This window comes from Salmo salar, chromosome ssa07, assembly GCF_905237065.1.
Source record: "Salmo salar chromosome ssa07, Ssal_v3.1, whole genome shotgun sequence".
In the NCBI taxonomy this organism is placed as follows: Eukaryota; Metazoa; Chordata; class Actinopteri; order Salmoniformes; family Salmonidae; genus Salmo; species Salmo salar.
In genome coordinates, this window is record NC_059448.1 from 37336730 (window position 1) to 37359294 (window position 22565).

At 43.3% G+C, this 22565-nt stretch overlaps 1 protein-coding gene across 1 annotated transcript in view; it reads left to right on the forward strand.

The window, feature by feature from the left end:
• Positions 1-22565, forward strand: part of LOC106609096 (synapsin-3) — a 111699-nt gene that overhangs the window by 16409 nt on the left and 72725 nt on the right. The window contains exons 3-4 of the mRNA XM_014207499.2: positions 3980-4037; positions 14899-14990. Of these exons, the coding sequence (XP_014062974.2) occupies positions 3980-4037; positions 14899-14990 (150 nt within the window). The remainder of the gene's footprint in view (positions 1-3979; positions 4038-14898; positions 14991-22565) is intronic.

The window sequence follows — 22565 nt, forward strand, 5'->3', positions numbered from 1 at the left end:
TTTTACAATGGGTGTGTGACTGTGTAAGAGTGAGTGTTTGGGGAGAACATGGGCCAAATCCTGTCTGGGTGTTTACTCTTGGAACCATGGGAAGGGCTGCCCACCTCCAGAACCTTTTTTTTAAAGTCCAACTGATTCAATTTATCATTTGAAGTGATGACAAGTTGCGCAATGAATGCCTTGGCTTGAAAACATGTCATTTTTAGCACATACGGAAGCCTCCTGGTCTTCTGCTTTACTACCGTCATGTTGAATGACAGGGAAGGATAACCATGGATCTTATAGTCAACAGCTCAACAGCTAGAAGATCGGTGATGAGATGAACCTCATTTGCGTCTGTGACTGTAAAGCAGCATATGGAAAGCAGGGATGGGGGGGGGATTCTAACCGGTGCCCCCGCACATTGACTCTCTACCGGTACCCCCTGTATATAGGCTCGCTATTGTTCTTTTACAGCTGCTCTTTAATTATTTGTTACTTTTATTTCTTATTTTTGTAGGTATTTTTCTAAACCAGAAGACGCATCAATCTCCGATTTATGAATAAGCGGAGCGTGCGAAACAACAGCTCTCCTCTGTGTCATTATGTGTATCTGATGCTGTCTGGACAAAAATAGTATGGCATGTCATAATCTTTTTGTCCAGACAGCATCAGATACATGGGCTACATATAGTAAGACAGAGGGGTGCTGTTTAGCTCACTCGGATGCTTTCTCCGGTGAGATAGTTTCTTCTCCTGACAGCAGAGCCTGCTCCGAGCCTTCTCCCGATAGTTGAAGGGGCCATGCCCAGTTGATAATCACCCCGATAATTGCCTCAACTGAACCTAAACTATACTGAAACAACCAATTGAACAGATATAACAACATTAAATAAATGAAGTAAAGTATCATGGGGGAGAATGGGTGAGTTAATGAGGTGAGGGGAAGCGGAAGATGATGATGTAATCACCAATTTATGAATGAAGAACAGGACGGGCATTTCTGTTTTGAACTATTCAAATCTCAAAATGGTATGTGCTCTATATCAGTACACCGACTCCAAGCTGTCTACTCTGGCCTACTTGGATTACACAGTGAGAGCTTGCGTAATTTTCAAGTGGCAAGAAGACTAAGATGACTGGATGCACATGCTGCATTAGCATTGCTACAAAATCTGAATGAAAACGACTCCGATGGTGGGGAAGAAATGAATCACAACATCTCTGATTATTCTTCTGATTCTGAGGCCTCAGCCTGAACCTACACCTCTGAGGCCGACTCGCATAAAAAGCCAGAACAGTGTGCACTGAGCAGATGCCTGCGCCACCACCAAGTGAAAGAGGAGAGAGGAGGGACGGCCCGTTTGGATTGAACAAGCCGATGACAATGCTACTGGCTGATTTTTATCAGCTCAAAATGTCATTGAGAGACCAGGCCCTACATCTCAAGCAAAAAACAACATTAGCAACGCATTCACCAGCTTTTCTTGTTTATGTGACATGGACATGCTCTAATGAGCTGACAGTTTACTATTTTTAACTGCTGTCATATCGAGCCTTATATTAGCAAATGCAGTCCAAGGATAAAATGTGTTGAGCACTTGAATGTTGGTGTTTTTAAATAGCAGGGGTCTCCAGCAGGTTCATCACAAGCTACCAATAGCTCTTAGCCCAGCTATGAGTAGCTCGCCAAATATTTCTGTAAAAAAGCAGCGCCATTGCGCTGATTTGCGACAATCATTCATATCATACCATTACACAGCATAGGAGTCAAGTCATACATGCCTTTTTTAATTTTTAATTGTAATTTTTTTAAATACAATCAAGCGTTTTATCATCACCGGGCAGTCAGGCCCCGTCTGATTTGGGCTGGGAATGAGAACTCTACCGCAAACTGTCAAGTATCAGACAACTTAAGCTCCTGGCTACTATCCAATGAAATCCATTTTGACATTATCCCTAGTTAGTTTAAGGCAATTTGAGCTACACGTAACACTGTCCAATTAATTCCCAGCAATGTTGCCCCTGTGTGTCTGTGGTGTGGAGGGTGTGTGTGTGTGTGTTTGTCTCAGTCACTTAGCCAGTTAGCGGTAATGATGCAGTAGATTTACCTGGCAGAATTATATAATGATATCAATCGGATCGGTATTTGTTTTGCAAGCTCTGTCATGACATGTACAGCAACAAAAACGTCTCACAAAATGCACAATCAAAGGGGTGTTACTCAAAAAAATCGAATGCGTTTCCCCCCCTTAACTTTTTTTTTTCTTCTTCTGTGATTTAAGCATTGAAATGGACTCAGAACCTCCAATTTCATTGATTCTCTAAGAAATAATTGTTGTTTTTAGAGTGAAAATCTAGAGAAAAAAATCCCAAACCAAGGAAAATGGAAATCAGTAAAATACAAAGTTCTTATGAAAGCTACAAAAAAAAAAGTCTGAGCAACTCCGAACATGTTTCATAATTTTAATGTAGCTCTCATGCTAGAAAATGTTTGAGACCTGTCCAACAGTAACAAACTGATAAAAATAGTATTCTGTTACCCAAGAAGTGATTTTTTAAATTTTTTTTTAATAATTTTTTTATATAGAAAATGTATTAATTACGCTGTTTAAAATTTTGCAGCCATAATGACTGCTCATTAGCTTGAAGGGGGTCTATCGAGGCCCAGGGGTTCTATTTTTGTATTTTTTATTTTGCAGCGTGCGCACACAGGTGGTCCTGTACTTTTTTAAATATAATTTTTTCCCCCACTATGGAAATGAAATGTCATTCGTTCTGGCGCCGGCCCTGCAAGGAGTGATTAGTAGAACGTTGCAAGAAGAGACGGGAAAGAATGCGAGAAGCTTGGATGACCATTTATTTATTTATTTTTTTTGGCACCGAAAAGACGCCATGACAAAAATGTGTGATAACAGAAAATGTGCAATCACAAAGAAGTTTAGTTTAGAGGCAGTTACTCTAAATCCTTAACAGGCTGTGCCCTAATGATCAGGAGCTTCCAGCATGTAGAAGACAGACAGACAGACAGACACCTGCTAGGTGTGAGAGTTCACCGGCTGCACCCACAGAGTGTTGGCAAAGACACAGGCTATAAACGTAGAGCTCTTAACGCCCAAAAGTGTGCATATCTGAAATGTCCAGATTTATGTGAATGTCCACCCCCTTCGCTGTTTAAAGCGACACCATCCCCGTTGGTTTCTGCCTCGTTTGTTCCTTGTGTTTTTGTGGGTGTGTTTTTGTTTCAAGGCTGTCTAAAAGTGTTATCAGGTTTCTTGCCTATGGGGTTTGACGATGCCAGTGAAGCCTGATGCCTGGCCTGTAAGGATGTCATGGTTAGGAACAGGAAATGGGTTTTCAGACAGAAAAAGGACATCACTCTTACTGTTTGTGTACAGGGACATTGAGTCCTATTCAGGGGCGTTGAGTCATACATCTGTAATATACTTTTGATTTGAGGTGCGCCTCTTTTTTCCGCTCGCTCGCTGTTTCTTGATGAGGTGCCTAATAGGTGGGAGATATGATGTTCTGACTGATTATGATGCTCAGGTGGTTTTTAGTCTGGGAAAGTTTGCTTGTATGGTACTACACCAGGACCACATAATGCTGTAATCATGGAAACAAACATGTCAGTGGTCTCAAGCTGTTTTGGAAAACTTGACGTTTCAGCCTTCCTCAATCAAATGAACAGATTATTCTGAGGTTGTTTTGACTGCATACTGTTGTGACTATGTACTTTTCTAGGTTGGTGAAAAAAAACAGAAGTGTAGTGGTATGCACAGGTGGCCATTACAGCGGATACCTTTTAATAATTATACAGAATTTAGGTGATACTGGAGAAGCTATTTTCTAGTCGTCGTCTCTACACAGGTCATTTCAAGCCTGTAGACAATGTTGTCCTGTCTAGAAACTCACCTAGGCTACTATGTGGTGAAAGTTTATAAGCTCTGAAAGTTGTGATCTTGTCTCATTAGTCTCTTTCCCATTTCTTTCCTCACAGGGCCAAGTGTTTCCGAGGGAAGAAGTTGAACGGGGAGTACGACATCCGGGTGGAGCAGGTTGGTGGCGTTAGAGCTGGAGGGACTGATGACTTCTCCATGTGGCTGGAGATTGCTCAGATGAGGGATTGGGTTTTGTTAGCTCAGCTGATGCAACTCCTGGTTGACTGACTTGACCCACATCTTTTTTTTTTCTTTTTTTTTAACCCATAATCCACTAGGAATCCAAGCTCTTTTATTCAAGCACCATTAGGATAGCATGCGAGCTTTAACAGCTGGGTAGCAGCAGGTATTACATACTTATTAGACACGTACGAGGCCTTTTTACTCCCATGCCCCAGTTAGCCTGTTTATCATGTTGGCATGCTCTGTGTGTGTACAGTATGTGCTTGGCTGCCTGATAGAATGTACTTATTTTTATGTACTCACCTTCTCAGCATTGGATTACACGCAGGGAGGATTTAAATGTTTTCTGGACTCATGTCAGAAGCAGTCCCTTACAGTTATGAGTCAACGCTTTTTATTTTAATCAGAAGCTAGCAATGACCGTAGTTTGATTTTCATTCCGCACTGTGTTAACACATACCAATGGTTTCTCTGATTCTCCCATCAGGTACCTCTTTTATAAATGTTTTGTCAGACAAACTTTCCCCTGAACTAACCAGTTCGTAACCCTGTAGCACAATTACGGCAGGTTTTATTGGCATTTATTAAAAAAAATATATATATGAAAAGATGCAGTCTGTGCCAATGTATATGCAAAAATACGCAACTGTCTAGACATATAGTATTTTCGGTGGGTAGATAACATCTAATTTCCCTCCTAAAATCTTGGCCCTACATCCGCAAGCGATTGGGCAGACCGGAGTCGTTGTCTTTGAAATTAAGTGGTGGGATTTATTTGTAGAAGGAAAAAGCGAACCACAAAAGACCAGGCCAGGGACTTTATAGGCTCTCTGTTTGCTCAACACTCTGTTGTTTTCACATCTCATTCTCAGTAATATTGAGACCGTAGCCGGGCTGGTGGGGCTTGGAGTTCTGAGTTAAAATCCTGATTTTTGTTTTTTAAAGAGATGTGAAATATGGGGGCTCTGCATTTTTTGTAGCAGTTTGTGGCGTTGCTGAGAGCAAACCCAAATAAAAACGTGGCGGCTCTTAATAAGGACCCTTAAATCAAGAGTGAAGGGACTGCTAGGGGGGGTCGCACCCTCGAGCCCCCTAACCCCCCCAGCCCAAACAACCCTTTTTCTTTTTGCCAGACCCTCTGCTGTTTCCCAGAAGTCCTCCTCCGCTCCTCGCAGGGTAACAAGTCAGATGCTAATTGCCCACCGCCTCCAACCTTCCCGCCCTACACAGCCCAGCTGGACCCCTCGCCGGGTGTTAGTACATCTAACATAAAGCTCAAGGAGGAAGGAAACCCAATCCCTGTGTGAAAAGTTGGATCAATGTGATGGGATGATGACCCCTTTTCAGAAAACTACAGTAAAAACAGAGCCCCCTTGCTCTCTCACTCTTTTCCTCTCTTTCCTACATCCTTAGCTCTGCAGTGCTGTCGTCCCTCACTCTGCTCTGAACTCAACTTGTGCCCAACGCCATACTAGCTAGCTCTCTCCTGCTCTTCACCCAGCTGCTGCCATATAAGGTGCCAGTCTGCGGCACAGGCAGTGTACAGGCTACCCTTGGCAGCGTCTGATAGCTGAGGGAGAGAAAGAGGGAGAGGCCTATTGAGGTCTGGTACGCTACATGAACAAAAGTATGTGAACACCTGCTCGTCGAACATCTCATTCCAAACTCATGGGCATTAATATGGAGTTTGTCCACCTTTTGCTATAACAGCCTATGTTCTCTGGGACGGCTTTCCACTAGATGTTGGAACATTGCTGCGTAGACTTGCTTCCGTTCAGCCGCGAGCATTAGTGAGGTCGGGCACTGATGTTGGGCGATTAGGCCTGACTTGCAGTTGGCGTTCCAATTGATCCCACAGGTGTTCGATGGAGTTGAGGTCAGGGTTCTTCCACACCGATCTCGACAAACCATTTCTGTATGGACCTCTCTTTGTGCACTGGGGCATTGTCATGCTGAAACAAGAAAGGGCCTTCCCTGACCTGTTACCGCGAAGTTGGAAGCACAGAATCGTCTAGAATGGCATTGTATGCTGTAGCTTTAATATTTCCCTTCACTGGAACTAAGGGGCCAACCCAAACCTTAAAAACAGCCCCAGACCATTATTCCTCCTCCACTGAACTTTACAGTTGGCACTATGCATTGGAGCAGGTAGTGTTCTGTTGGCATCCACAAAACCCAGATTCGTCCGTCGGACTGCCAGATGGTGAAGCATGATTCACTACTCCAGAGTCCATTGGCGTGAGCTTTACACCACTCCAGCTGACACTTGGTATTGCGCATGGTGATTTTAGGCTTGTGTGCGGCTGCTCGGCCATGGAAACCCATTTCATGAAGCTCCCGACGAACAGTTCTTGTGCTGACATTGCTTCCAGAGGCAGTTTGGAACTCCGTAGTGACTGTTGCAACGCAGGACAGACGATTTTTACGCACTTCAGCACTCTGTGGTCCCATTCTGTGAGCTTGTGTGGCCTACCACTTCGCGGCTGAGCCGTTGTTTCTCCTACATGTTTCCACTTCACAATAACAGCACTTACAGTTGACTGGGGCAGCTCTAGCAGGGCAGACATTTGACCAACTGACTTGTTGGCAAGGTGGCATCCTATGACTGTGCCACGTTGAAAGTCACTGAGCTCTTCAGTAAGGCCGTTCTACTGCCAATGTTTGTTTATGGAGATTACATGGCTGTGTGCTCAATTTTATACTTGTCAGCAACGGGTGTGGCTGAAATGGCAGAATCCAGTAATTTGAAGGGCTGTGCACAATTTTGTGTATATAGTGTGTCTCTTGATATGCCCCTCTCCCCAACCCCATTTAAAATATTTCAGTTGTAAGCATGTTGTCATAAAACACTCCTCCACACGGCCGAGGCCCTGCTTTGAAGGTTTACTTTCTTGAAGCCTTGACATGTATAAAACCCTTAACACTTAAACACAGATTACAAAATGTCTTCAACACACTCTACATTGCACTATGCAGATTACAAACAGAGCTCTGAGCTTTTTTTATATTCAGCTTATAGCTAAGCTCTATATCGGTGTCACCTTGTGCCTGAGTAGTCCTTGCATATATATATATATATATATATATATATATATATATATATATATATATATAAAAATCTCTTCACGCTCATATTTCACTGGGTTGCATGAATAGAACTGAGAGCAGTGCATCAATTGAAAGTTAGGTCCCACCTAACATTAATCAATTGCTTCATTGTGCTCCCTAAATTTCACGAGTTCCATAAGAGTGAGCGTTATCATCCAGTGTCAAGCTAGCTGCTTCATGCGTGTCCAGTGACTGCTTCAACAAAGTTTGAACGTTCTGTTGGGTGGTGCACATCTGCAAGTAGGCGTATACGATACATGAAAAGAGTGTGAACAAATCTCCCCCCCCCCCCCCATGTCAGTTTTCCAAGCTTCAAGTTCAGCAAGAAAAATATGCTGTGTCTGATTTACTAGACCTTCTTGACGCCAGATGTTGCCCTAGGTACCACAGGTATCCTGCCTCATGCCAGGCACGTCCAACTGAACTCGTTCCCAGGGTTTTCCTTTGGCACAGATCGGCCTTGAGCTGCTGCCCAGATCCTCAATGACTTACCCTCTGGGAGTCTTATCAATCTCTCAATAAGTGCTCCAAGATACCCAGCACCTTTTGACTGTGCCCACTCTTATCTCTACACACTTGTGCCAGGAGATCTTGTGTGTGTCCGGATTGCTGATGTGCTCTAAAGGGGCATACACGGGGCTTATGTATTATTCTTTTTTCTTTTTCGGTCTCCCACAATGCCCTTTTGCCTCTTTTTGAAGTATTTTGGATGTGTGCTGCTTCTCTCTGCTTGGGGGCTAAGCAGTGCCAAGCTGAGGATCTCGATCATGACATTGTTTCTTTCCCCCCTGTGAGTGATGTTTTTTCCAAGGCTGCTTGCTCGCTTAATCTGCGTCAATGCGACGCTAACGTCACAGACATGATTCCAAATGGATTAGAACGTCCAGGAGGTTCGATTTGAGAATGTATAAAAGCAAGTTTCTCTGGGTTCCCGTCCAACGAGTTCTAGACAGGTTAGAAGGGGAAACATCTGCTCGCCAGGCCTATGACCTCAGTGAGGACAGAATTCCTGCTCTGGTCCCCTCCACCTTGTTTTTCCGTACCCTTCGTAATCGCCTCACCCCCCCCCCATCTGTGTTGACGTTGTTACAAGATTGATGTTCAGCACTGGCAAACTGTGTACAAAGACTCCTGTTGCCCTTTCTTGACCAACTTGAGCAAGTGCAGCTCTGCCCGATATAGCCAATTTTAATTTTGTTATTTTTTATTTTTATTGTATTTTTGTAATTTTTGTAAATGTATTTATTTAGTTTTTTTTTTTTTTAAATAAGGTTACTATTATGGAAAGGTTGCTCTCCTCAGACTCCACTGCCTTACAATGCAGCACACGTTTGTTCAGATAAATGAGGTGAAGTGTATTTATTCCAAGTAAACGGTCATTTCTGCTGTAGAAAAAAACGGCTATGTTTGGACCCAAAAGAAACCACAAGATGGGAGCCTTCCTTTGCCTACCCCACATCTATTTTTATCACCAGGAGCTATTTTAGGTTTCCCACTCCGACTGTTGCGTTTGTGTATGTATGTATGTATGTATGTATGTATGTATGTATGTATGTATGTATGTATATATATAAGTCAGCCTGACCAAATCCCTCTCAATATATATATTGAGAGGGATTTGGTCAGGCTGACTGTTTCTTTTACAGGAGGTATAATGGGCCCTTTAATGATTGGGGGTGGTAGGGGGGAGGAGCAGGCAGTTTAGGCTAAATGCAGCTCAGACATGAAGAGGTCAGCAGAGAATCCTTTCTGTGAAAGAGGGTTTGCCACAGTTCTAGGAGTTGAGCTCTTGTCATTGTTTATCAGTACCCTGTGTGCTAAGAGCATGATACCTCATACAGGATCGAATTGTTCTATAACTGTTGCAGATGTCAATATCAATCACAGGCTTTTTGCCAGCAGAAGCTAGCGGAGTTCGAGTAAAATCTCTTATCACGCTATGAATGTTGGATAATGCTTTATATTTGCATGTGGTTTTTACTCCAGACCACAAGTTTTCGTTTACACGTTTGTCACCTGACCATAGCGAAAGGCATCTTGTGCACCTGAACCTCAATGACACCCGTTAGCAGAATTCTAAAAATACTCCCAAAGATTTCAGATGAGCGCTGTGATGTTAGCGAGGGCCAGAAGGGAGGAGGGGGGTGGTATTTGGAGTCTTGCTGTGTGTTGTCCTGGGGCCCTGTGTGTGTGGTACAGTTGGGCAGAGTGCTCTCAGCATTTTGATTTATACCCTCCGCCAGCTGTTCAGAGGGCCTAATCGACTTTAAAATACACAAACCCTCTCATACTCTAATTCAAATCAAATTTTATTTGTCACATGCCCCAAATACAACAGGTGTAGATCTTACAGTAAACTGCTTACGTCACAAGCCTTAACCAACAATGAAGTTAAGAAAAATTACCTACAAAATAAATAAAAGTCACAAATAATTAAATAGCAGCAGTAAAATAACAATAGCGAGGCTATATACAGGGGGTACCGGTACAGAGTCGATGTGCGGGGGGCACCGGTTAGTCGAGGAATTTGTGCACATGCATAACTCCATCTCAAGTGAAGATTTGCCCAAGACCGCTACAAGGATGGAACACTACAGAGCCCCGAGAGACTTTAATCAGTTAAATCATGGAACACTCTTCTTGAGGCCAGGGTAGGGTTTTAAAAACACTACATTTAGGACAGGAGTACTTCAGATCCTGTTCCACGAATATTAAAAGGTTGTGGTAGACAACTGTTGCCATTTATTTGGTGTGAGTATAATTTAGGCACTCGGAGAATAGTCCTAGAAAGATGGTTCTCTGGCCGGAGTGCTTGGTATGTTGGATACCAGAATCAGACTGTGCTGCAGACTCCTGGCACGTTTTAGAGATTCTGGCAACACAGAGATCCACCGTTTTAAATGACATCAATGACGATCGTAGTGGCGGTCAGAGGAAGGCAGATTTGTGCACTGGGGGCAGTTAAAGAGGAGAGAAGGCAGTTCCTATGTATCCTGTCCTGTTTTCCTTTCCCAGGGTGAGAGCTGCTCTAACACACAACTGAATCTATTACCCTGATGGTAACCATGGCACTGTCAAACGGGCCCAGTGTCCCGGGCACTCGCCCCAGTCACACAAATGGCTCATCCATAACTGTCCCATGACATAGGGCCTCACCGAGCCAGCCAGCCAATAGCAGGAGTTGGAGTGTTTTTGGTTGTTGCCAGAAACTAGCCCACTCTTCTGGTTTGATCTGGTCACAGCAAATGTCAACGTAGGCCCCTGTTGAGGGATTGCAATTTGCCAGATTGCAGATCTGTGTACTGGAATGTTTGGCGTGTGTTTGTAGATGTTTTGTTTCTCTGCATTTGTGTGTCGCATCTTTAACAGTCTTTCTTGGTGACGGCAAAGCATTGTGCCGAGCACACAGATGTTTCGTTGAGAGGCGGGTATCAGTGGAGGGAGCTAAGGAGGGGAAGGGAGCCAAGTTCCAGTGTGTTGTGTTTTTGAGGCACATTGAGAGTGGCTACTTGCTGTCCCGTAAATGAGATTAGGGCATTTTACTCGCCCCAGCTCTCTTCTCCTCTGTGAGTGCAACACAATAAATAAAAAGAGGGGGGTTCACAGAACAAAATACTGTTTTCTTAAGTTGGCACATTGTTCTGAAAGACATACACGCCCATACTTTTTGTTTGTGCTGGCCACAGAGTTGAAAGGAAGGCATATTTGTTGTATTTTGAAATTGAGCATTTTGATTAGGATTCTGGAGTATATTGGTTGCAACAAACTGTACAGAAGACACTTTTCTATTCAAATAAATGTAGGCCTTTTGCCTGCATCCTTTCCTACAAAGTATCCACTCTCCAGATAGCTGAAGGACAATGCTGGTGCTTCACAAACAACAAACACTGGAAGTTAAGGAAAGTTATGGTCTCTTCAGGTTGCGACCTTTATCAAGATTGAAACCTCACTGACATGTGGCAGAGTGCTTTTCAGGTTAGAGGACAAGCTCATGTTTCTCCATCAATACTTCAGAGGCTGAACTCAAAATGCCTGAATGGGAACTTTAAGTCATCCATGTTCTGGTGGAGTTTTTGTCATCCGCGTTCATCGGCCAAATACAATGCCTACGCAGATGGCTTTTGTTTTTCTATTTGCACAGCACATGTTCGAACGACGTTCTGTGGCTTTACTTTGACAACGTTGGTATTAACACTAGAGCAGCTAAACAATGTCAGTCCCATCTTGTTTGACTCTACCACAATCTGAATATACATGTAGTGTACAAAACATTAAGAACACCTTTCTAAAATTAACTTACACCACCGCTTTTGTCCTCAGAACAGACTCAGTTCGTCAGGGCATGGACTCTACGAGTTGTCGAAAGCGTTCCACAGGGATGCTGGCCCAATGCTTCCCACAGATGTCATGTTGGCTGGATGTCGTTTGGGTGGTGGACCACCACCATAACCCATGCAAAGGCACTTAAGTATTTTTGTCTTGCAAAATCCATGTCTCTATTGTCTCAAGGCTTTAAAGTCCTTCTTTAAATTCCTTCCTTCATCTACACTGATTGAAGGGGATTTAACAAGTGACGTCAATAAGGGATCATAGCTTTCACCTGGAATCACCAGGTCAGTCTATATCATGGAAAGTTCATAATGTTTTGTACACTTAGTGTACCTTGTTTATTCAGATTGGTGTCTCATTGTTTAACCATGTGGCCTTTACGAATAGTGAATTATTGAATTTGGCCCACTACGAGCCCATGTACATTCCTCTTATGACAAATGATGACACCACCACGCTCTCTGTAATGTTGTGTTTTGGAGTCAACCAGATCTGCCAAATTTGAATTTGTCACAGTGGAAAAGGGGCAGGACTACACATTGAGAACCCATTAAAATGCCTGCATTAGTGTCACTACACACTTAAAAGTGATGTTAAATCTGACAAATGTAACCACTAGAAGTCTGAGGTCAACATCTTGCTGATCTCTCTGGGGGCTTTTGGTTCCTCTAATGGGAGCACCTAGCTAGTACTTGGAAGGCTTGAGACGAGCTCTACTTTGTAACATTGGCCTGTAACATTCCACACTGCAGTATACGGACTGAAACCAATCCTTCTTGACCTTTGACCCCCTAACCCTCACCTCCCCTTCCATCCTGAGTAGACTGCCCTCCTCAGTGACTGGTCTCCATCTCCACAGCGCTAACATGTTGGAAGCGTGTTCACAGTAAAGTAGGGCAGGAATGTTGGGGGGGGGGGGGGGGGTGAGGGTTGTGCCCTCTTCACGACTGTCTTGGTATGTTTGGACCATGATAGTTTGTTGGTGATGTGGACACCAAGAAACTTGACACTCTCGAACCGCTCCACTACAGCCCCGTCAATGTTAATGGGGGCCTGTTCGGCCTGCCTTTTACTGTAGTCCACGATCAGCTCCTTTTTGTCTTGCTCACATTAGAGAGGTTGTTGTCCTGGCACCACACTGCCAGTTCTCTGACCACCTCCCTATAGGCTGTCTCATCGTTGTCGGTGTTCAGGCCTACCACTGTTGTGTCGTCAGCAAACTTAATGATGGTGTTGGAGTCGTGTTTGTCCACGCAGTCGTGGGTGAACAGGGAATACAGGAGGGGACTAAGTACACCACCACCCCCCCCCCCCGAGGGGCCACAGTGTTAAGGATCAGTGTGGCAGACGTATTGTTGCCTACTCTTACCACCTGGGGGCGGCTCGTCAGGAAGTCCAGGATCCAGTTGCAGAGGGAGGTGTTTTGTCCCAGGATCCTTAGCTTAGTGACGAGCTTTGAGGGCACTATGGTGTTGAACGCTGTGCTGTAGTCAATGAATAGCATTGTCACGTAGGTGTTCCTTTTGTGAGAAAGGGTGGTGTGGAGTGTGATTGCATCATCTGTGGATCTGTTGGGTAAGGTATGCGAATTGGAGTGGGTCTAGGGTGCTGGTACCATCTGTTATGGTACCAACACCCAAACAAGGTCACCAAGGCCAAAAACAAAGACATGAACCCAGCATATGATCAAAAACAATCCCAAACTGAAATGACTGTCCCCTCCGTCTTCACTGTGGCTCAGTTGGTAGAGCATGGTGTTTGCAACGCTCGCAAGGTGTGTGCAACGCCAGGGTTGTGGGTTCGATTCCCACGGGGGGGCCAGTAAAAAAAAAAAAAAAAAAATCCAAAATGCATGAAATGTATGCATTCACTACTGTAAGTCGCTCTGGATAAGAGCGTTTGCTAAATGACTAAAATGTAAATGACTGCAGTGATTATTTTATTATGATTTGAAAAAAAAATGTCATGTGTTTTTAAATGTAGTTTAATTCCTTCCTGATTCCTGGCTTAGGACAGCATCATTCATTGGCCAGTCTCTGTGGTTCTCAATCATAAATATGGTGTATTTTTATCAGCCCTGACTTTAGCAGACATGCCATACATAGAGAATGTCATGTGTTTGGATATTATGCTCTTGGGTTCTCCATGGATGGGGAAAGTGGCTGTCTCAATACCACGTTTCCTTAAAGGGCCACACCCATTGTGCATGTTCCTGAATGTACTGTGCAGTATTTATCAATGGCTAATAATGTATGTGACCTGTGTCTGGGCTGAAGTGGATGTATGTAGATTTGGAATCTACTATGAATTTATTACGTTTGGGTACAAGATGCGTTTAACACGTGTCCCCTTGCAAGGTACTGTCCTGAGAACACGGTCAGCAAGTGAGGGACTAAAACCAGATTCATTGGAGCTAAATCTCTGGAGCAAATCTATTTTTAACCTGTAATTACATGAGACAATGGAGGCACTTGGCCCCTAATGCCCCATTTTAGTCCCTCTGTTCCCAGAGCTCTCTTCCAGACAGGCCAAGCTGCAATGTCCCTTCCCCTCCAGAGAGGATCTCTGCTCTGCCTGGGAGTTTGATCAAGTCATTAAGTAGCTGCCTGGGCTCAAGCCTCCCTCCCTGTCACAAGGCCTCTGCTGTCCTGTCCTCTCTGGGAGGCCACAGACAGACTCTGGATAACTTGATTAGTCTTTCGTTCTCTCTCGCAAAGCGCTCTCTCCCACCCCTCACAGAGAAATAATATATCTAGCTGGTCTGCCATAATATAATAGACATTAGATCTAGCTGGTCTGCCATAATATAATAGACATTAGATCTAGCTGGTCTGCCATAATATAATAGACATTAGATCTAGCTGGTCTGCCATAATATAATAGACATTAGATCTAGCTGGTCTGCCGTAATATAGTAGAGAAATAGTATTACCACCCATTGTGACCTCATTGACTTGGGGTTTCTCGTTATAGTAACTCTATTTCTATGGTCCCTCATGCCCCTAGAGAAGGGGTGACTGGAGCTTAAGTGGTAGAGCCTACCACACCACCCACTTACACATGACGTCATAGGTTATGAGTGATGGGTATTATCTGTTGCAAAGTACTTTGATGTTTCCCACTCACATCCAAGTGTGTGTGTGTGGAATGTTTTACACTCATATAGTTCAAAGATGTCTATTTTTTTTACAGAAAGCCTGAAAGGCTTTTTATGTTAATGTTGAAAGTTAAAGGACTTTTTTTTTTACGTTTCAGGCCTATATACTCATGTAAATTGTGTTTTTACAGTAATTTGATACTTCTATCGCCCAGTCAATGTGTATAACTCAGCGTGGTGTTTTTTCTCCTTGTTTCACAGGCCGAGTTCTCAGAGATCAACCTGGCTTCGTACATGAACACTGGGTGTATGATTGATATGCAGGCCATAAGAGGAGGAACCAAAGTGGTCAGGTAAGGTAACAAATAGATGGAGGTAAAGAGAGCGACCCCTGTATGTCAGTCAATAGTTCTGTCCCGACGCATTTGCCCACACATCTTCAGTCTGCCTCAGTGGGTCCGGACAATGGCTCCAGTTATTCCCTTCAACAGCCATCAGCTACATTGTAGTAGTGTGTGTGTGTGCATTTGCTTTCAGTCACAAAAAAGGGATGTCACAATAGATGATGGAGCCGGTGGGAAATTATATGACAAGGACTGGCTATTACTGTCATGCAAAAAATGTCTGTGAATACCTCTGAAAAGAAGTTCAGCATCGAAAGCACCCAACCTTTTTACCTCTGTATCCTTCCTCCCAGCTCAAAACACTACTTCTTAGAGTTCCAGAATTCCCTCCTCAATTTTGCTCTGTGTTCCATACTGCAGCAAGATTCCAAAATGGAAAAGTCTTCACACTACTTCTTTACATACCAACTTCTTCCTCCGTGGGCTGCAGTGGAGCTGTGTTTATGGTAGTTTGGGAGTTGACGTCACCACCTGCCTATCTCTTCCTTCATGTAGCAGGGTTTAAGGTCCTGATTTAGTAAATTAGATCAGCTAATGAGGTGCATGCTGCTGTGGAGCGTCAGACCACGGCTTGTTTCGCAGCCTTCTGGGGAATGCACTAGCCTGGTTCCAGATCTGTTTGTGCTGTCTTGCCTCCTTCATAACATTGATCTTGGGACCAGGCTAGTAATGTACTACTCGGCTCTATGCTGGCATCACCACAATACTTTATCGCTATAATGAATGTTGTTTTTCTTGTATACACATAATCTGAAAAAACAACCTACAGGGTTGGATCTGGCAGTCGTACAGGAAATGTTAAGGAAACGTTCTGGCCTTGTGTAGTTTTGAAGTTAAGTCAAGGATACACAGTGGCTACAATAGACGGGTTGTAGTGTTGTGTAGCTTGTTGTCTGGGAGGTGGATGCCTGCCTGGCTGTCCATCACTGAGGTTATTGTATTGCGTGCCTGCATTATGTAGTCAATTCCCATGGATTAACTGCAATAGAGTCAATGCCCACATAAAAAAATACTACAGTAATTACTATAGAATTCTGTAGAATTCTATACTTCACACTATGGCAAACCCCAATTAGTCGACTGGTTGATTTATTTTAGTAGAGCTGTGAGCGCGTGTGTGTCAGTCAAAAGTTTGGACACACCTACATTCAAAGGTTTTTCTTTATTTTTACTGTTTTCTACATGCATAAATAACTCATGGAATCATGAAGTAACCAAAAACGTGTTATAAAATATATTTTGATTTGTTTGTGAGATTCTTCAAAGTAGCCACCCTTTGCCTTGATGGCAACTTTGCACACTCTTGGCATTCTCTTAACCAGCTTCATGAGGTAGTCACCTGGAATGCATTTCAGTTAACAGGTGAGCCTTGTTAAAAGTTAATTTGTGGAATTGCTTTCCTTTTTAATGTGTTTGACCCAATCAGTTGTGTTGTGACAAGGTAGGGGTGGTATACAAAATATGGTCTTTTACCAAATGGGGCTAAGTCCATATTATGCCAAGAACAGCTCAAATAAGCAAAGAGAAACGACAGTCCATTACTTTAAGACATGAAGGTCAGTCAATCCGGAACAGTTCAAGAACGTTGAAAGTTTCTTCAAGGGCAGTCGCAAAAACCATCAAGCGCTATGATGAAACTGGCTCCCATGAGGACCACCACAGGAAAGGAAGACCCAGAGTTACCTCTGCTGCAGAGGATAAGTTCACTAGAGTTATCAGTCTCAGAAATTGAAGCCCAAATAAATGCTTCAGAGTTCAAGTAACAGACACATCTCACATCATAGGCCGTCATTGTAAATATGAATTTGTTCTTGTTGGTGGGATTTGGAGGATGATGGAGGCAACAGGGGAAAAAGCCTCAGATCCACAATGTTCCTTCCACCAGGTGGCTGATGAGATATGTTGGCACGACTGCCATATTGCATCTCCATCCAAAGCCCTTGCTTGGAAGTATACTTCGCCAGACTGCCAAGAACCTTGCCCTCATCCAGGCCAAGGTGATGAGACACAGTAGCGATGACACCATAGGCCTTGTTGATCTCTGCACCAGACAGGAGGATCTTGCCAGCATACTTGGGGTCCAACATGTACGCTGTGGCGTGTATGGGCTTCAGGCAGAAGTCTTCACGCTTTTTGATGCATTTCAGAACTGCAGTTTCCTCTGCTTGGAGCAACAGTGAAGTGGGCAGGGCAGTACGGATTTCTTCTCTTACATCTGCAAGCAGAGTCTGAACATCAGACAGGATGGCATTGTCTCCCTCAATCCGTGCAATGGCTACTGCTATAGGTTTCAGGCTGCTTACCACTCTCTCCCAAAATACATAATCCAGGAGGATCCTCTTGATGGGGCTGTCTATATCGGCAGACTGTGATATGGCCATTTCTTGGAGAGACTCCTTCCCCTCCAGGAGACTGTCAAACATGATGACAACACCACCCCAATAGGTGTTGCTGGGCAGCTTCAATGTGGTGCTGTTATTCTTCTCACTTGGCTTGGTGAGGTAGATTGCTGCTATAACTTGATGCTTCACATACCTAACCATTTCCTTGGCTCTCTTGTAGAGTGTATCCATTGTTTTCAGTGCCATGATGTCCTTGAGGAGCAGATTGAATGCATGAGCAGCACTGCCAATTGGTGTGATGTGAGGGTAGACCAAGCAGCCTTCATGTTCGCAGCATTGTCTGTCACCAGTGCAAATACCTTCTGTGGTCCAAGGTCATTGATGACTGCCTTCAGCTCATCTGCAATGTAGAGAGCGGTGTGTCTGTTCCTTGTCTGTGCTCTTGTCGAATGCTGGTTGAGGGGTGGAGATGATGTAGTTCATTATTTCTTGCCCACGAACATTCGACCACCCATCAGTGATGCTTGGAATAGTCTGCTTTCTCTATTTGCTTGACCTTCACTTGAACTCTGAACTCCGAATCCATCAAATGAGTAGATAAAGCATGTCTGGTTGGAGGGGTGTATGCTGGGTGAAGAACATTCAGAAATCTCTTCCAATACACATTGCCTGTGAGCATCAGAGGTGAACAAGTTGCGTACACAGCTCGAGCAAGACACTCATCAGCATTTCTGTGACTATGTTCCTCCATTGAGTTAAAAAAACCTTCTGATTTCTGGAGGACCTTGAGCTGTTGCTATCGATAAGGTGTCTGATTCATAGTTTTGACCTCGAATAGAAGTAGAGGGACTTTTGTCAGAGGTTGCTTGTTGTAAGTGCTGAGGGAACTTTATGCACTTGGCCAGATTATTCTGCATCTTTGTTGCATTCTTCACATATGATTTGGCACAGTATTTGCAGATGTACACAGCTTTTCCTTCTACATTAGCTGCAGTGAAATGTCTCCATACATCAGATGGTGCCCGTGGCATTTTCCTGTAAAGATTAGAAATGAAATGAGTAAAAAAAAAAAATGTACAGATAAATAGTTAAGCACTTCAATTTAACAACTCCTTTGTAAGATAAATGTTTTAAAATGAAACGTGTATGGAAAGAGGTGAATTAACACTCAGTTAGCAAGCTGATACCCACATGGTAGCAAAATCTAACTAGCAGAAATTGTTAATAAGTTAGAAATGATTTAAACACACTTTGCTGTAGACTACTATTCACTAGTTAACATAAAAGTATATAAAATATATTCACCCCACCCAGTGTTGTAATCAAAACTTACCAGAAAGCATGTCATCCTTGGCTCACAGTGTAGTAGTGTGGGCTCAATGGCATATCATTAGTGTGAAAGATCTTGAGAATCGGCTGTACATGTGATGGAAGAATGCACTGTGCATGCAGAGGGTTACAATTCCATTGAATTGGAGATAGTTTAACCAAAATATGCCACAAGACCTAGAATTGCCTTATGTGTAACCCGCAAAGGTTCACTGTTATAAGCTAATTTTTTTTTGATGAATTTAAGCAAAATTCCCCAAATTCCAGAGCGTAACTTCCCATGGAATATTGCCGGAAAAATTCCGGAAATGCACCAGAAAGTTTCCGACCGTATCATTTCAAACCCAAGAAACACCAGCGATGGACATCAGACCGGTGGAAATCTGTCCGATGAGTCCAAATTGAGATTTTTCGATTCAAACCGCCGTGTCTTTGTGAGACGCAGAGTAGGTGAACTGATGATCTCCGCATGTGTGGTTCCCACCATGAAACATGGATTAGTTGTGGGGGTGCTTTGCTGGTGACACTGTCAGTGATTTATTTAGAATTCAAGGCATACTTAACCAGCATGGCTACCACAGCTTTCTGCAGCGATATGCCATCCCATCTGGGTTGCGCTTAGTGGGACTATCATTTGTTTTTCAGCGGGACAATGACCCAACACCTCCAGGCTGTATAAGGGCTATTTGACCAAGGAGAGTGATGGAGTGCTGCATCAGATGACCTGACCTCCACAATCACCTGACCTCAACCCAATTGAGATGGTTTGGGATGAGTTGGACCGCGGAGTGAAGGAAAAGCAGCCAACAAGTGCTCAACATATGTGAGAACTGTTTCAAGTCTGTTGGAAAAGCATTCCAGAGGAAGCTGGTTGAGAGAATGCCAAGAGTGTGCAAAGCTGTCAAGGCAAAGGGTGGCTACTTTGAAGATTCTCAAATTATAAAGTGTATTTTGATTTGTAACTTTTTTTTGGTGATTACATGATTCTTATGTGTTATTTCATAGTATTGATGTCTTCACTATTATTCTACAATGTAGAAAATAGTACAAATTAAGAAAAACCCTTGAATGAGTGTGTCCAAACTTTTGACCTGTACTCTATACTTGTGCCCATATCAGTGAACTAATCAATTGCGGAGGGCTAAACTAAAAGCCAATGTGTGCTTGATTCGAAAATGTGATCGGCGGCTCCATATGGAGGGTGTGATGCAATTGCGGAGCCTCCAGAGGCCAAATCGATCTCCGTACCGTATCGCCATGCGCCTCCCAAATGTTGTAACAATGCGAAGGGCTCTGTATAGCTCCATATTGCCATGATTGGTTGATGGTAGGTTGGGGCGGTACATCCTGTATTAACACAAACTCACTTACTTGACAACAGCTCTGCACTGCTCCGAGAAGAATGAATGACCTGATATCACCGTAAATACTGCATGGCCAATGCGGACATTGGATTGACCATGCGCCCAGATGCACATCTCTCTCCCGCCAATTTGTGCACATTTTATTGTTTCATAACTTCATTTCGTGACTTGTTTGTTTTTATTTTTGGTGTATCAATTCCCCATTACATATATCACCAGTAATACATTTACCTTTAATTCCTATCATTTCTAATCTACAATTTTTGTTACTTTGGTTATGGTAAGTCTTCCCCTTCTCGTAGAAGTAGGCCTATAGGCTACTTGGCCTGTTCACAAACGTAGGCAAATGTAATGTACTTATGTCGGGATCTGATTAGTGTTTCTGATTTGGCTAATGAGCTTTGGAGCTTCTCAGAGTAGTGTTTTCTTCACCTCAAACAGCAAGCAAACAAAGTGATTTACATCCATTGAGAATGACAGTAGTTCCTCAATGTATTTGAAAAATCTTTCCAGCTCTCTCCCTTTCAATAACAACTCAGTGTGAAAGGGTAAAATGTCATGCTCTGATCCAATGGAAATGTCATAAAATAGGACTGCCAGATTTACTTGTCAATGTTTGACTTAGACTGAAATAGGTTCCAGTACTGAGAGGATCTGCAGAGAAGAATGGAAGAAACTCCCCAAATACAGGTGTTCTAAGATCGTAGCATCAAACCCAAGAAGACACAAGGCTGTAATCGCTGCCACAGTTGCTTCAAAAAAGTACTGAGTAAAGGGTCTGATTTTACTTATGTAAATGTACATTTCAGTTTTTTTCTATACATTTGCAAAAATTTCTAAAAACCTGTTTTTGCTTTGTCATTATGGGGTCTTGTGTGTAGATCTATTTTTTTTGAATAAGTAACAAAATGTGAAAAGTCAAGGTCTGAATACTTTCTGAATGCACTGTATACTAAAGTTAACTGTAAATTCTGCAGTTGAGTCTGCAAAAACACTACAGTGAATACTACAGTTTTTATTCCATAGTATTTCTTTTCATGTGGGTGGTGAGTCAATGGTGGGAAAATGTAGAGAACTTCATTAAGATATGGCTGTTGTCCTTTGCTTGACACACGTTCCCCTATGCCATACAGTAGTATAGCTTATCACTGCCTACTCAGGATTTAGTACAGTCTATAAGCGATTCTGTATTGGTGCCTAAGCTAGGCTAATAATGACTACTTATGAAAATGTTCCATTTTATTCTTAGCCTGAAGACTAAATGAAAACAAATCTTACAAATCCTATATGCATTGAGACACATTCCGAAAGATAACCATATCGGATAAACGGCATGTTTCCTAAGGACCTCAGATTAAAGGCATTATGTTTTATAACATAAATTGTGTGTGACGTGTACTGTACATGTGAGTAGTTGGTTCGCACGGCTCTCAAACGGCTCTCTGTGTCCGTGCGTGAGTGTCCTGGTCAGTTTATAGGGATCCTGCTGTTCTGTCCGTGCAGGGCTGCATAAAGAAGGGCCGTTCAGCATTCTGACCTTTGACATCCGGCTACGGGTGCGCTCCCTAAACACTTCCCCACCTCACCTCTACTGGCCTATCAAGGCAGCACACTTTCTCACAGTTCTGTGGTTTCAGACTTGTTTATCCAAGTGGAACTTCTTAGGACTGCATGTTTTTCGCTTGTTTGTCATATTTCAACTAAATTGTGACAAGTGCACTATTAATTACCCTGCCGGTTTTGATGCGGCCGACGCATATGTAACTGCACATGCACTTATATGGGAGCACAAACAACTTTTACGTTTTGATTTTAAAGAAGTATAACGTGAAGATACAAACTTTTTGTACATGACTTCGTCCTCCTATGATGACATTAGTAGGACCTGCTGTTACTGGCTATTAGAAGAATTAGAGTGGTTCTGCCCTTGTTATTTTCTGCCATGGAGTAGAGGCAGGCAGGTTTTTGAGCATATATGGTGCGTTCTCGTTCGTGCAAGAGTCGCGTCCAAAACGTGCCGTCACCGTTTTTTGGGTTTTCTTTTGCTATTTCTGCCAAAACCCTCCAGCCCAGCTGCTGCACTTTAACTTGAAGCAGAAACACTGGTCTGGCAAAATGTTTCACGATTATAGCAATGGAGCATGATTAGCCACAGCAAAAGGACTCCGATCAGCTCAGCCAAAGGTTTCTTCTCCACAGTCCTGCTCCTCCTGTGATGAATGAACTGAAATCCAATCAGGTAGGTGATTAGGGTAATGGTAAACAGCATCCTGCCCAGCCATGCTGGCAGCGATACACTGTGATGTGAATGAGTAAATGCTTGTCTGCCTGGACTGGGCGATTTTTCAATATGGCTGCTTGTTTACCGGTTATGTGCATACAATGAGAACACCCCCACTCACACTATAGGTGCTGGATTAGGCCAAGTGAAGGACAGTTATAGAGGGCAGGATCGCTCATACTGTTTGACAGCTCCCAGAGACCTCACT